The sequence below is a fragment of the Schistocerca americana genome, chromosome 4 (assembly GCF_021461395.2).
Source record: "Schistocerca americana isolate TAMUIC-IGC-003095 chromosome 4, iqSchAmer2.1, whole genome shotgun sequence".
Classification (NCBI taxonomy): Eukaryota; Metazoa; Arthropoda; class Insecta; order Orthoptera; family Acrididae; genus Schistocerca; species Schistocerca americana.
In genome coordinates, this window is record NC_060122.1 from 20,977,005 (window position 1) to 20,990,732 (window position 13,728).

A 13,728-nucleotide genomic window follows, 5' to 3' on the forward strand; every position below is an offset into this window, starting at 1 on the left:
GCACTATACGTCAGCTCCCAACTCAAACTTTGGCATCGTTGCCCGCAGAGCCTTACTAGCCTCCTGCTTCACAACTTTGCACCGGCCTCCTTGTCCGCCCCAGTACTGATATCGACCATTCCAACCCCCTTTTATTACATCCAACGATTTTTCCTGGAGTTCAGTTATATCTACCGGTCCTTACCACTTCCACGTTTGTACCTCACGAAAACAGTCTCCGAATTGTTACAACAGTGCCGCCCGTCCAACCCCATCGAACGTAAGTATCCACAGTACGTGTGGCGACACATATGGAAGGCGATCCATGCGCGTTTTCTCGCATCAGACGTTCAATCAGCGTGGTACATCACCGTGAATGGCAAACAAGTTAACCGAGATCGTCTGCACCGCATCCATCTCGCCGATTCATCCGTCTGCACCCACTGTGGCGTGGATGACACGGATGTCCACCGGTTCCACTGTGGCACAGCGCTAGACGTCTGGACACTCGCGCGGCGAATTTTGGCGTTTCTTACTCGCCAGACACCGGCTCAGATCGACGTCCACATGCTTTTGTACCCCGATAAGACTTTCTACCCCTCCGCCAAAACTAACTCTGTGAATTGGATCTGTGGCCACACGATCCGCTATCTTTTTACTTCAGGCGACAAGTCTACGATAGGATATTGGACTTATCTCAACGAACGTCACTGCGTCCTGATACGCAACCCACGCTATAAACAATATTTTTCTAATTTCTTACGGAGCACTTTCGATGACCCACCTAGTAGCTGGAACGTCCAAGCCCTGAGAAGCTGAAAACTGTATAAAACGAACCGAACTGAATAGATCTGCTACCCAGAACTCACGCCTACGCCATGAGAAGACACGTTTGGACGAGCTGGCATGCTGTAGGCGGATACACTTCAGGAGCTCCTGTAAGAACTAGACTTTAACTACAAGTCGCATGACGACTTAAAAAGCTTTTCCTTATTTCTTCCTCATAGATTGTTCTTAAAGGAAAAAGAAATTTGATTTTGGCTTTGAGAAAAATTTTTTTTGTTCCAAAGGATTGCTTCTTCGCCAACAAGACGAAGGAGACTCATTTTTGTTTACTGGAAGGAGAAACCAGTATAATCGGAGTCTTTGTTTTCTTTAAAAAAAAAAAAAAAAAAAAAAAACTTTTCCTTATTTATTCCTCACAATTTGTTCCTTAAGGAAAAAGAAATTTGATTTTGGCTTTGAGAAACTTTTTTTGTTCAAAAAAAAAAAAAAAAAAAAAAAAAAAAAGGCGCTGCAGTCTGGAACCGCAAGACCGCTACGGTAAAAAAAAAAAAAAAAAAAAAAAAGCGCGCCGGCCAAGGTAACTGGCTGGGAATCGGAGAACCCGGGTTCGAGTCTAGCAGATGTTCTTCTTTTCGTGTGTATTTTTCCATATCTCAATTGATAGGAGGGTTAATAAGGTAAGTAAATCAATAAGGAATGATAATAATAAGGTAGGCAAATAACCCTCCTATCCCTATCAATTGAGATATGGGAAAATACAAACGAAAAGAATAACATCCGCTAGGTTTCTTCGAGATTCGAACCCGGGTTTTCCGATTCCCAGACAGTTAATTTTTTTTCATTTTTTTCATTTTGTTCGTTGTTGATCGTTGTGTTTGGTCGTCGCGGAAGTCACATGACATTCGTTTAAGTTCGTTTGCTGATCCTTCCACCCAGTTTTTTTTTTTTTTTTTTTTTTTTTTTTTTTTGTTACAAAGGCCAACCAGCTCTGACCGAACACACTGAGCTACTGTGCCGGCTTTACTTTGGCCGTTGCGCTATCGCCGCTGTCGGCGAAAAGCGTTTACCATGTGGGTACAGAAGCGGCAGTTGTAAGAGTTTCTTTCCTCGATATCTGGAAAAGTTTGCGTTTGCGGACCCCATATCTGATGATGAAAAATGCTCTATCGATCCCTCCAATTTTGAGTCGATTGCTCGTCATAACCTTCAGGGGTGATTTTCTCAAAATCGCGGGGGTGTTGACCCAAAATACCTTAGAATCTTTCGTTTTAGGTTGTACACAAGCGACCTGCCAAATTAGAGCCGAATCGGTTGGCCGTGTCTGATGCCTTTCCCTTGTGAGACAATAATGTACGTCGCTTGTTCTGTACGGAGGAAATTGGATAATTTTTTTCTTTCGATCGTCTCAGTTTTGTGTCAGTGCAACTCAGGTGGACGAAATAAAAAAAGAAGGAAAGGAAAAAATTATCAACTTTTCTCAATAGCGTACGTGTTGCTGCGTGGCGTGCCCCCGCCATATCTGAACGGTTGTAGCCTGCTGTCGCGGCTGGACAGCGCGTAGCACGTAGGGTACAGCTGACCGGCGCCGGCGCCGCTCCTCGTCTGCGTGTGTTTCGCGAAGTGGGATAACTGTCAAGCACAAGGCTCTACTTGCTTCAGAAGATTAGATGGCTCTGAGCACTATGGGACTCAACTGCTGAGGTCATTAGTCCCCTAGAACTTAGAACTAGTTAAACCTAACTAACCTAAGGACATCACACACATCCATGCCCGAGGCAGGATTCGAACCTGCGACCGTAGCGGTCTTGCGGTTCCAGACTGCAGCGCCTTTAACCGCACGGCCACTGCGGCCGGCCAGAAGATTAGATGATGGATGTTTGTCTGCGGATTAAGTCACGTAATTGTTCCTGATATAAGTAGTTTTTGCCTACTATCTAAGCTGTTCATTTGAATTTTCTGAGAGAGGGTTATAGTTTTACTGGCAATAAATCAATTGTATTCAGACTCCTGTTACAAGGTAAATAAATATCTTTGACTATAAAACGTATTTTTCATTCTAAATAATTAAAGAAAACAGAACGATACGAAATTTACACAAATGATTTGTTTGTCTTTTCTATGAAATAGTAAAAGAAATGGGTGATTATGGCAACAGTAACAAAAAACTTAACAATTAATGCATGGCCCCGCGGGATTAGCCGAGCCGTCTAAGGCGCTGCAGTCGTGGACTGTGTGGCTGGTCCCGTCGGAGGTTCGAGTCCTCCCTCGGGCATGGCTGTGTGTGTGTGTGTGTGTGTGTGTGTGTATGTGTGTGTGTGTGTGTGTGTGAGTTTGTCCTTAGGATAATTTAGATTAAGTAGTGTGTAAGCGTAGGGACTGATGACCTTAGCAGTTAAGTCCCATAAGATTTCACACACATCTTTGAACAATTAATGGATGGTGTACGATAAATAAGTGACTGCTCCGCCGTTTGTGTCTACATAATGTGCTTTTACCTGCTTGTAGTTGTAGGACAGTTTTCCAACCTCAGTTTTTATCCTTTAGCATTGATTTTCGTAATGCCCAGACCGTGGCGCGATCCTCGATAACAAGATGATATTTGAGCTGTTTCAAAAACTTACAACTAATAGAAGAATACTGGTGATTTTTTGTAGTATGCAATCCCTCATTACTTTTGGAGGAAAGCATAGAATAGTGACTGGACTGTTTCCCATTATTTACCCATTTTATTTGGTTATTTGGATTCTACATATCACGAAAAGTATAATGGAAAAGTCTGACGGAGTGTTAGAATTTTTCAGTCTTTGTGAGATGTCTACGTTTATTACCGGAAATAATAGCAATATGAAGCTGGACATCGGTTATTTGGGAAACCCGTTATTTTGGGCAGTTTTCACAGTCAGCATAAACTGGAGGTGCAAAAAAAATAAATAAATAAAAAAAGGAAAACCAGCTGTTTCATCGATAATCGCCATTGGTATGCCCAGTCTATCGACAATGTAAAGGCGTTACGGGAGCTCCGAGCAACGCATACGAGACAATGCAAATGGACCCAAATGTATTTGAAGGAGTGTGTGATTCACTGCGAAGAAGGGCTGAAGCATATGAGAGAATATTGTGGTAACCGTATGCAGCATTGCTGTAGTGTCTACCTCTACGTAACAGACAGTTGAGAACGAGAGGGCAGATCGACCCATATCTCAACAGGTATATCAGTTCTGTCCAGTACTTCCAGCTGCACACGTTTTGTTCTGCAACGAGGTCAAACATATACTGTTTTTGTATCATTATGTGACGTGATTGAAGTCGATGAAACGGACTTTGGCTGAAACCAACCGAAGGTAAAACAAAAGTATAAAAAGCATTGTTTGGAAAGCATTGGCGTTCAGTATATTATGAGGTGTATGTACGCCACACGATTACACAGTGTGCACACCTTCTTTACCTTCAGTTGAACATCTCGTGCTTGCTTTCAAACATTCGTAAAGACGGAAGAGGTAAAGAACCTCGTTAGCTATTATGTAAGTAAACACAACTCATTCACTGTCTACGCTTTCGATTCAGTACTGGCACTGCATAGATATATAACAAGTGTAGCCATCTGAAGCCGGGCATAACTGCCCGTAGGAAAGAATATTTTCCAAGAAAGAGGTGTAGAGGATGTTAGTAACACTTTAGACGCCACCTTGTGGAGGGAAACCGATGCGCCACGCCACCCATCTGTCTGGCCCGCCTCTTCAACCCGCCTCTTCCCCTCTGCTTTCTCTCCAACCACCGACTGCGGGCGGGGTTTGCGCCAGCCCCCCCCCCCCCCCTCCCAACTGCCACGCCACGTAGCGCTGCTTGCGCCTCTGTCTCATCGCCAGTCGGTTCCTTGAGACGCCCTTCAGCACACATGAACGTTGTCGGTGTCGTTCTCACGCACCCTATATTACTCTTCAGAGCGTGTCTTTCCTAAGTCCCGACGAACCCGACGAACACAATGGGAGTGCGCGAAAGAGACGGAAGTACGCCGCTGCTGCTCTCTGTCTCTGCCGTCTCTGCTCGACCGTGAGGGTGCCGCGGCTGCATTCAATTGCGCCAAACTCGGCAGTCGGTACGTTTCCGAATAAACTGCGAAATATGTAAAATTTACCAGAGGCCGTAAAACTTACGTGTGTGTGGTGTGATTAGCCCATTCTTTCCGACCGCTGCAGGTTTGACGACCTTTCTCTGTAAGAATGTGTTTATGGAATATAGTTACCCTCTTTATTACGTAACGCAATCTGTATTTGTTTCGATATTGTGTAACAGAATCCATTCCGATGGTGTTTCAGCTGCTGCTACCATCTGTTAGAAAAGCAAACGACTGAACAGGTAGCTAATTAAAAGGGATGCAGTCTGCGGTTATTCACAATCTGGTTGGCTGATTGACAGTTGAGTTGCAATGCGTTGTCCTTCGTCATCCCACATTAAACTGTAATGCTCAAAAAAAAAAAAAAAAAAAAAAAAAAAAAAAAAAAAAAAAAAAAAAAAAATTGAACGACTCCTGATTTCTGTGATTATCCTCAGCTAAAATTGGTAAGGAAAGGTACGATGGAAAGAAGAATAACGGTGGCTGTTTTTTTTTCAGTAATTCAGATGTGGAGCGCCAAATAAGGAAACAATGGAAGAATTACGGATATATCTTCTATACATAATTTGTTATGATTTTTTCTCATAGTTATTTCAGCTTCTAGAGTATATCTTTGCATACTTGCACTGTCAGTAAAGACGAAGCGACAACGTTTGGTATGATTGTCGATAGTACCAATACCAATTAATGCAATAAAAGTTTACAGTCTTTGATTTCTTTCACTGAATCTCCGGTTATCTCTCCGACTTCGAGGAACTGAAAAACCTTGTTTTACATCTCGAATTTCATTTGTTAATTCGGGTATGCAGCAATTGCAGTCGTTCGGTACGATAATACCAACATCGTCAGGTAATCATAAAATATGGTGTGCTTAGCACGTATTCTTTGTCAGTTTGTTCTGTTCGTACAGTAATTTTCTCCGTCTGATCGTTTCAACAAAGCCGGCCGGAGTGGCCGTGCGGTTCTAGGCGCTACAGTCTGGAGCCGAGCGACTGCTACGGTCTCAGGTTCGAATACTGCCTCGGGCATGGATGTGTGTGAAGTCCTTAGGTTAGATAGCTTTAATTAGTTCTAAGTTCCAGGCGACTGATGACCTCAGCAGTTGAGTCGCATAGTGCTCAGAGCCATTTGTTTCAACAAACTGTTGTTTAGCTATTCTGGGCTTATTCTGAAGACCTGTTTACAAACAGACGAAAAACAGATTGTATGTTCGTATAAAACAGAAAAATTACTCAAAATTTTGCGTTAGCAAATTCGTGTACTAGCTGAAATAATGAACACAATAGCCGCTAATACGAGATGGGCAGTAGTGAATCGTAGAAGTACTCGGACTTGTGAATCAGGTGATCTACTAAGCCAAAATTTTGTGAAAACGTTATATCCTCGTCTTTTCCGTCAGATCTAATTTTAGTGTAACTATTTAAAAAGTCGTGTTTTCAATAAATGTTTAAAAGATATTCCTGTGCGTATGGGAATAAAAATGTATCATCGCATGCATAGGTATGTCCTATAATAACTAGGGTGCAATAGTTTGCCTGTCCTCGCAATTTTTATAATGCAGAGTTTTATAAGAACAACTTTAAAAATGTATTCCACAAAGTGTAGTTCTGGCAAAAGGCACTCGGAAACATCATCGTGATATGGAATTTAGTGTAAGACTACGTATGCATTAGATTCGGGATGCCAGCAAGTTAGTGCTTTTCGTTGACCCTTCCACCACTGCAAAATATTTAAAAAAATACTCATCGCGATGGCACTGCACTACTGTGGCAGCGTTGCAACGTGTGAGTATGAACTGATGGGAAACGTTCCTGTTCAATACTACGCAAATGTCCGACTGGTACATAACAGTCATTATTTGTGGTAGGGCCAGAGGAATAAATTCTAACGATAAGGGTCTTCGTCTTCACAACAAAATATAGCTGATGTAAATATTCGAATTGGTTACATGCAGCGTGGAATGCGTTATCGATTTCCGCTCCGGAGGGTGGTTTTAATGAAGGTAACTGATAGACTTTCCAGTACTCCATCAGTGTCAGCTGCTCAATCGAGTATTCATTGCAGGCTCGAGGAGCGGTGTCAGGCCAACTGTGTTGCATTCACAGACGATCTTGGGACCCTTCCTGACGACATAAACACAGCTGCGCACAAAACACATGTACTAAAACAGAAATCAGAAAAGGTTAGAGTAAAAATTTCCTTTGGAATCTTGAAATGTGTGTCAAACATCAAGACAGTCTTTCATCATCTGAGTACGAGGCAGGCAACAAGGAAAGATGTGACACCTTTAGAAATCTCGGGAGAGCCATTCGACGGAAAACTGGCGAAACGAATGTCGAGAACACGAGACGGGAGATGTTAGTTGCTGCCTTTCGCAGGACGCGCGCTTTACACAAGGAAAAAGCCATCTTAAGGGGAGCTAAACTAAGGCACTGAAACGCTGCAACTGAAACAGACGGTGTGAACGCCTACGAATGGAAAGAAAGATCTCCATCAGGATAATGGATCTTCACGACTCCTTTAATGATGTGGCTGTTGAATGGCAGGACACAGCTCGCTTTACGCGTGCACACACATCTTGAAAATAACAAATTCGTGAGAAGAGATAGATGCTGCATTTCTAGATTTCCGAAGGACATCCTATAGCGCACATACACTGACCAGCCAGAACACCGTGAGCAGCCAGCCGCCTAAGCGCCCGGAATGCCACCTCTGGCACGGACGACGGTTTCGACGCGTCGTAGCGTGGCTGCAGTGAGGCGCCGGTAAGTCGCTTGAAGGAGTTAGCACCACATCTGCACACAATCCACCCAATTCCCGTAAATTCCGTTCAGGTGGCCGATAAGCTCTGACGCCACGTTCGATCACATGCCACATGTGTTCAATCGGGTTCAGATCTGGCGAGTTGGGGGGGGGGGGGGGCGGCAGCAAATCAATTGGAACTCGCCACTATGTTCCTCGAACCACTCCACCACACTCCTGACCTTGTGATAAGGCACATTATCTTGCTGAAAAATGGTCACTGCCGTCGGGAAATATGGTCGTCATGATGGGGTGTACGTGGTTTGCAACCAGTGTGGGAAACTCCTTGGACATCGTGGTGCCTTGCACGAATTTCACATGACCCACGGGTGCCCAGACCGTAATGGAAACGCCCACAACTTGTCTGCATTCCGCGGTCCAGGTACCGAGGAGCTATTGTCCTGTAAGACGATGGACTCGTGCCCTCGCATCTGCACGATGAAGAAGGTATCGAGATTCGACAACTGTACCTCTGCGCCAATGTTCAGCTCAGATGGTCACGTGCCCATTTCGGTCGTAGTTGCCACTGACCGGTCCATCGTCCAGTGCGAATGCCCATCGTTTGAATTTTCGGTGCAGTGTGTGCTCAGACACACTTGTACTTTGTCCAGCATTAAAGTCTGATGTTAGTTCCGTCACAGTTCGTCGCCTGTCCTGTTTTACCAGTCCGACGAGCCTACGACGTCTGTACACGGCTTCACTTTGGTTTCGCCTAGTGTTGAAGACACTCACTACAGCACCCAGTAAGTTGTGCAGTTTGCGACATCCTCCTGCCACGCCTCTGCGCTGTCACACTCTGCCATCGCTCAAACTCAGACAGATCGCGGCCTTGCCCATTCTGCACAGGGACAGCAAGCCACAGTGCGTGTGTCTGACTGGCAGTCATTCTTCGCCAGGTGACGATGCCATCGCCTCGACAGGTTTGTATCAATAGTAGTCTGTGGTCATAGTGTTCTGGCTGGTCAGTGTACACGGGACGGACAAAAATATGGAAACACCACAAACGGGACACAAAATGGTTCAAATGACTCTGAGCACTATGGGACTCAACATCTGAGGTCATCAGTCCCCTAGAATTTAGAACTACTTAAACCTAACTAACCTAAGGACATCACACACGTCCATTCCCGAGGTAGGATTCGAACCTGCGACCGCAGCAGTCACGCGGTTCCGGACTGAAGTGCCTAGAACCGCATGGCCACCGCGACCGGCAAAACGAAATACATTACCGAGCCTAACGCTATGTAGGAAACTCTGAACAACTTCTACCCATCTCGGAATGCGTTAATACAGGCCCTGTATGGTTTTAAAGGGAAACTTACAGCATTCTTCCGCCAAAATAGTGGCAATATCAGGTAACGGACGTGATGGTAGATAACGGCGATGCAATTTTCTGTCCAAAGCTGATCAGAAAGGCTGAATAACATTGAGACTGATGTCTGCAGTGGCCAGGGGAGACACGACAATTCATCCACGTGCTCACAAACCAGCACGATGCGAGCCGTGTGGACAGCAGGTCCCTGCCGCCTTAGAACACACCATGACCGCAATGGGAACAAAACACTGTAACATGAGCTCGGCCTGATCGGCCAAATGGCCACACAGTCCTTGTCAGTAACGTGACGTTGCTGAGTGAGTGCGGGGCCCGTGGAAGCCACGAAGCGGCTGCCCAAAAACTATTTCACTCGTGCGGATGTAACCTCGGCCACAAGTTAGTGTGAAACAAGACTCATCTAACCGAATGACTTTCTGTCATTCCTCCCGTGTCCAGACTTTACGGCTTTCCTGTTACGTTCATTTGCATTACTAATGAGTGGTTTTTAAATTCGAGCTCTCGCTGCGCGATTCCCTGTTCCTGGAGCTGCCGCCGTGTCGTTCAAATGGTTCAAATGGCTCTGAGCACTATGGGACTCAACATCTTAGGTCATAAGTCCCCTAGAACTTAGAACTACTTAAACCTAACTAACCTAAGGACATCACACACACCCATGCCCGAGGCAGGATTCGAACCTGCGACCGTAGCAGCCTCACGGTTCCGGACTGCAGCGCCAGAACCGCACGACCACCGAGGCTGGCCCCGTGTCGTTTCGGTGCTGACAGAGTTTGGGAGTGCGACATGCAGTTCTGCGGTGAGTTTTCGTCACAATGCTCTTGGATGAGCGTTCCCACGTGAAGGGGTTGCCTGTCCTCAGGCGCCAGAGAGGCCTCGTGCAGTCACTCAGCTGAACAGGTGTCCGAGCCTCTGACTCGTACGTTTCTAACGTGCTCAATAAAGGCTGCGTGGCTGTCTCCGAGGGTGCTTCCGAGCTCGGGGCCTCAGAAGGATCCTTCGCCGTGTTACTCACGCGCGTGTCAACGTTGCACCCCTCCGTGATAACACCACAGGAGGCCGCGAAACCGAACTGCTAAAACCGTCAGCACCCACTGCTGCTTCGGATCACGTTCAAATTTCGTCGAATGTATCTGAACGGCCCCTTGCGCTCCCACAGTCTGTACCACAACAAACGCTGCGGTCGTACTACGCTCCAAAGGGATACGGTCACGTTCAGTGCGATCGCAGGGCCACTATGTTTTTTGGGAAGGGTCGATCCATCAGGGCGTATCGGCAGTGTCAAAGGTTGTCCATAACGTGTTACTGTTGCTCTTCGTGCTGCCAACTGTCGTTTAGGACCGCAAAATGTGTGGGAATGAACTCTTCAGTGCGAGGGCTGGTTGCAATGGCGCCATTTAAACCACTTTGCGAGGAGTGTTTATGTCTATTCTAGGTGGCGGTGTGTCTTAAACACTTTCTCGACCTCCCTTCCAAAAACGTGATTTCAACGCTACGTGTCGCGATTCCGACCGCCACCGCAGAGCCGTCGAAGAAGGGGTGAAAAGTCGGTTCAAATGGCTCTGAGCACTATGGTACTCAACTGCTAAGGTCATTAGTCCCCTAGAACTTAGAACTACTTAAACCTAACTAACCTAAGGACATCACAAACATCCATGCCCGAGGCAGGATTTGAACCTGCGACCGTAGCGGTCTTGCGGTTCCAGACTGAAGCGCCTTTAACCGCACGGCCACCTCGGCCGGCTGAAAAGTCGGTGAGAGGAGATATGACGACCTTCCTATTGTGTGACTCGCCTCAATTGGCGGTGGGAATAATTGAGGCACTGTTTGGGGCCAATGTGATCTGATTTACTCTCACTAACCCTCACATGATCTTCTGACCTGTGGCCTTTTTTTCCACGCGTGTTGACACGTTGCTGTTTGAAGTGTCACCGAGCCTGACGGACACGTCACACAGATCTACGCTTTTGCACGATTACAGAGGAAGGTTGTGACTCCATTGAGAGAAATCTCAAACGTGTGCGTCGCAATAGGTGAGAATTAAGGGTTTTCGGAAAAGTGATACTTTTTTGCGTAGTGGAACACATTACGGCGTCCCTACCCGAGTGTTCAACTCGCCTGCCACGAGAAGATCGCAGTGGAGTTTCTGTCTGGTGGGAGGGCTGTATCTGTAACGCCTGGTGACGCCAGCTGACGAGGTGCTCGCACGGGCCGCAGCGGCTCCGTCGTCTGGCGAGGCGACAGCGGACAGCGGCGGCTCAGCCTCGTATCCGCTCCATACCGCACCCAGCGACGCCATGCGGCAGAGGAGGACGCGACATCGGGCGGTCCTTTGGGCCTCATTGCAGCGTTACTTTCGATCTTGTTCCAGATACTGTATAAGAAAACTTTATACTTCAGCACCGGTACTGATAGTGTAGCTTCTCTGTCACACCAAATTTGTCACACAGAAGTGGCACTGCACAGTGCTCTTAACGCCCGAAGAACCTCGCGATACGTAAAGCTCATGTTCAGGCGTTTCGAGAATGAAATTATTTATCAGAAGATAAAAAAAAATAAAAAAATAACTGCTATGCATTGTTGTACCTTTTATCGAAATCACGAAAGGTCAACATCGTTTCAGGCAAGATCACTCTAAAGGAAAAGTTATTTTATTTGCCTAACATGAAATCGAAATAGCTGAACAACTCCTGCTTCAGTTGAATAGTAGTTATACTAGCAGAAAATCTTGATAGTATAAAAAGCTTGAGACAATTTAAAATGAGTTACAGAGTAACCTTGTGTGTTTTTTGTCAAATTACTCATAATACAAAGATTTTGGAGTATCTTCCTGCGACGTACACCGGTGGGTGTAAACGATATAACAGCGTGTTGGTCCACTTTTCGGACACGTAAAGGAGCGCTTCTGCTTGCCTTGGGTTCTACAAGTCCTGAAGTATGTCGCACCACATGTCTACTCACAGGTCACTAAATTCCCGCAGATTACGGGACACTGGTTTGTGGGCACGCAGCTGCCGCCCGATACGTGTTCCAATGCGTAGACATGAGGGGCATCTGCTGGATAAGACATCAACGTGAGACCAGCCTCATGCTCCTCGAACCCCACCAGCTGGCTTCTGGCCTTGTGTCGCGGAGAGTTACCCTGCTGGAAGATGTCGTCGCCATCAGAGAAGACTTCGACCACGAAAGGATGTAGATTGTCCGCAGTAATGTTCAGTGCTGTCGTGGTGTGATCGAGTACTACCGTAGGTCCCACAGAAGCCCAACTCAATGTAGCTGACAGCATAATTCTGCTCTCGTTGGCCTACACCTGTGGCGCGGAGCACGCTCCAAGCAAGCATTCGCCTGGATGACGGCGTGTAAGGGCCCAACGATCGACTGGTGTAACAGGAAATGCGATTCATTAGAAGGACGACGCGTTTCTATGGATCCACGGTGAAAACTCAGTGATGCTGTGGCCACTGCAGTCGTAACTGATGATGTCGGTGGGTCAACACGGGATCACGTAGAAGTTGTGTGATGTGGAGCTCAATGTTCGACAATAGCGTTTGAACGTTGTGCTCAGGATCACTTGTGCCTGCTTCAACGTTGTACTGCGTCGTCAGATCTGCCGCATATCGCTGCCTACCCCGGATTACTACGTTTTGCAATGAGATGTGGTCGTCCAATATCGTACGGCCTTCTCGCTATTTCACTTTCCTTCGACCACTTTCCACAGGTGCTGGCGCCAGCAGTACGCCAACAGACGACAAACTTGCCAGTTTTAGAGATTCTCGTTTGCAGCCGCAGCGCCACAACAATGGTCGCGTTTACAAAACCGCTTATGTCAGCGGATTTCCGCATTTGCGGCCTGTATCTTCGCTTTAATAACTGCCTACTCGTCTCTCTTCTGCTTACATTTTTTGTTTACTGCGTCACGTGTCCGCAACACCACTACGAGGCAATCGACCTCTGGCTCATCAGAGTAAACTACACATCAGAAAAAATGGGAACTGTAGATCTGCCTCATACAAAATGGGAGAACCAATACTGACCTCCAAAAATGTTTGGCGCACCTTTAGGTAGGGAACCCAACTTACACCATCCGACCCAAACGATCTAATCGACTTGCCTGCCTTAAGGTGCAGAAAACGTTTTTCTGGCACTCACCTCCTGCATCTTGCGGTGCACGGTCAGCTTGTGCCACTGGTTGTCGTCGAAGCGCACGCGGCGCGGCTTGATGGCCAGCTCGGTGCGGCCGTTGCCCAGGCTCATGGCCAGCACCACGCCGCCGTCCTTCAGCGCCACGTTCATGAAGTCGCCCTTGTCGCCTGCAACACCAAAGAAAGCCGCGTCGCAGAGTTCTAGGAGCGTGCAGAAGCTGCTCCACAAAAATCAGTCTGGGATATCTACATTAATAGGAACTTCAAAGGCAAGGAAGAAGCGATGCAGGAAATAAAAGACAGGTTCAGGTGTGGAATTTATAAAAAGAGGAAAAAAAGAAGATTGAGATTAACGTACCACTGTGGAATTAAAATTTACGCTGAACGGATATCACTGACAAGAATCGCTCGCGAAAGTAAAGAAGAATAGCAGTACGTCTCGAATGGCATGAAATCGACACTCTAATGAGCACGCACTATAGACCGATAGCAACCCGAAGAAAGATGAAAGTGACGATGAGTAGCGCAAACGAAAGTACTGATAAAATAAACATTACAATGGTGACCACTATGCA

At 46.5% G+C, this 13,728-nt stretch overlaps 1 protein-coding gene across 5 annotated transcripts in view; it reads right to left on the reverse strand.

Annotated features, from left to right (window-relative positions):
• LOC124613920 (neurexin-1) overlaps positions 1-13,728 on the reverse strand; it is a 2,081,056-nt gene that overhangs the window by 1,002,638 nt on the left and 1,064,690 nt on the right. For all 5 annotated transcript variants that reach the window (XM_047142672.1, XM_047142674.1, XM_047142673.1 and 2 more), the window contains one exon: positions 13,161-13,321. In XM_047142672.1, coding sequence (XP_046998628.1) covers positions 13,161-13,321 — 161 coding nt within the window. The remainder of the gene's footprint in view (positions 1-13,160; positions 13,322-13,728) is intronic.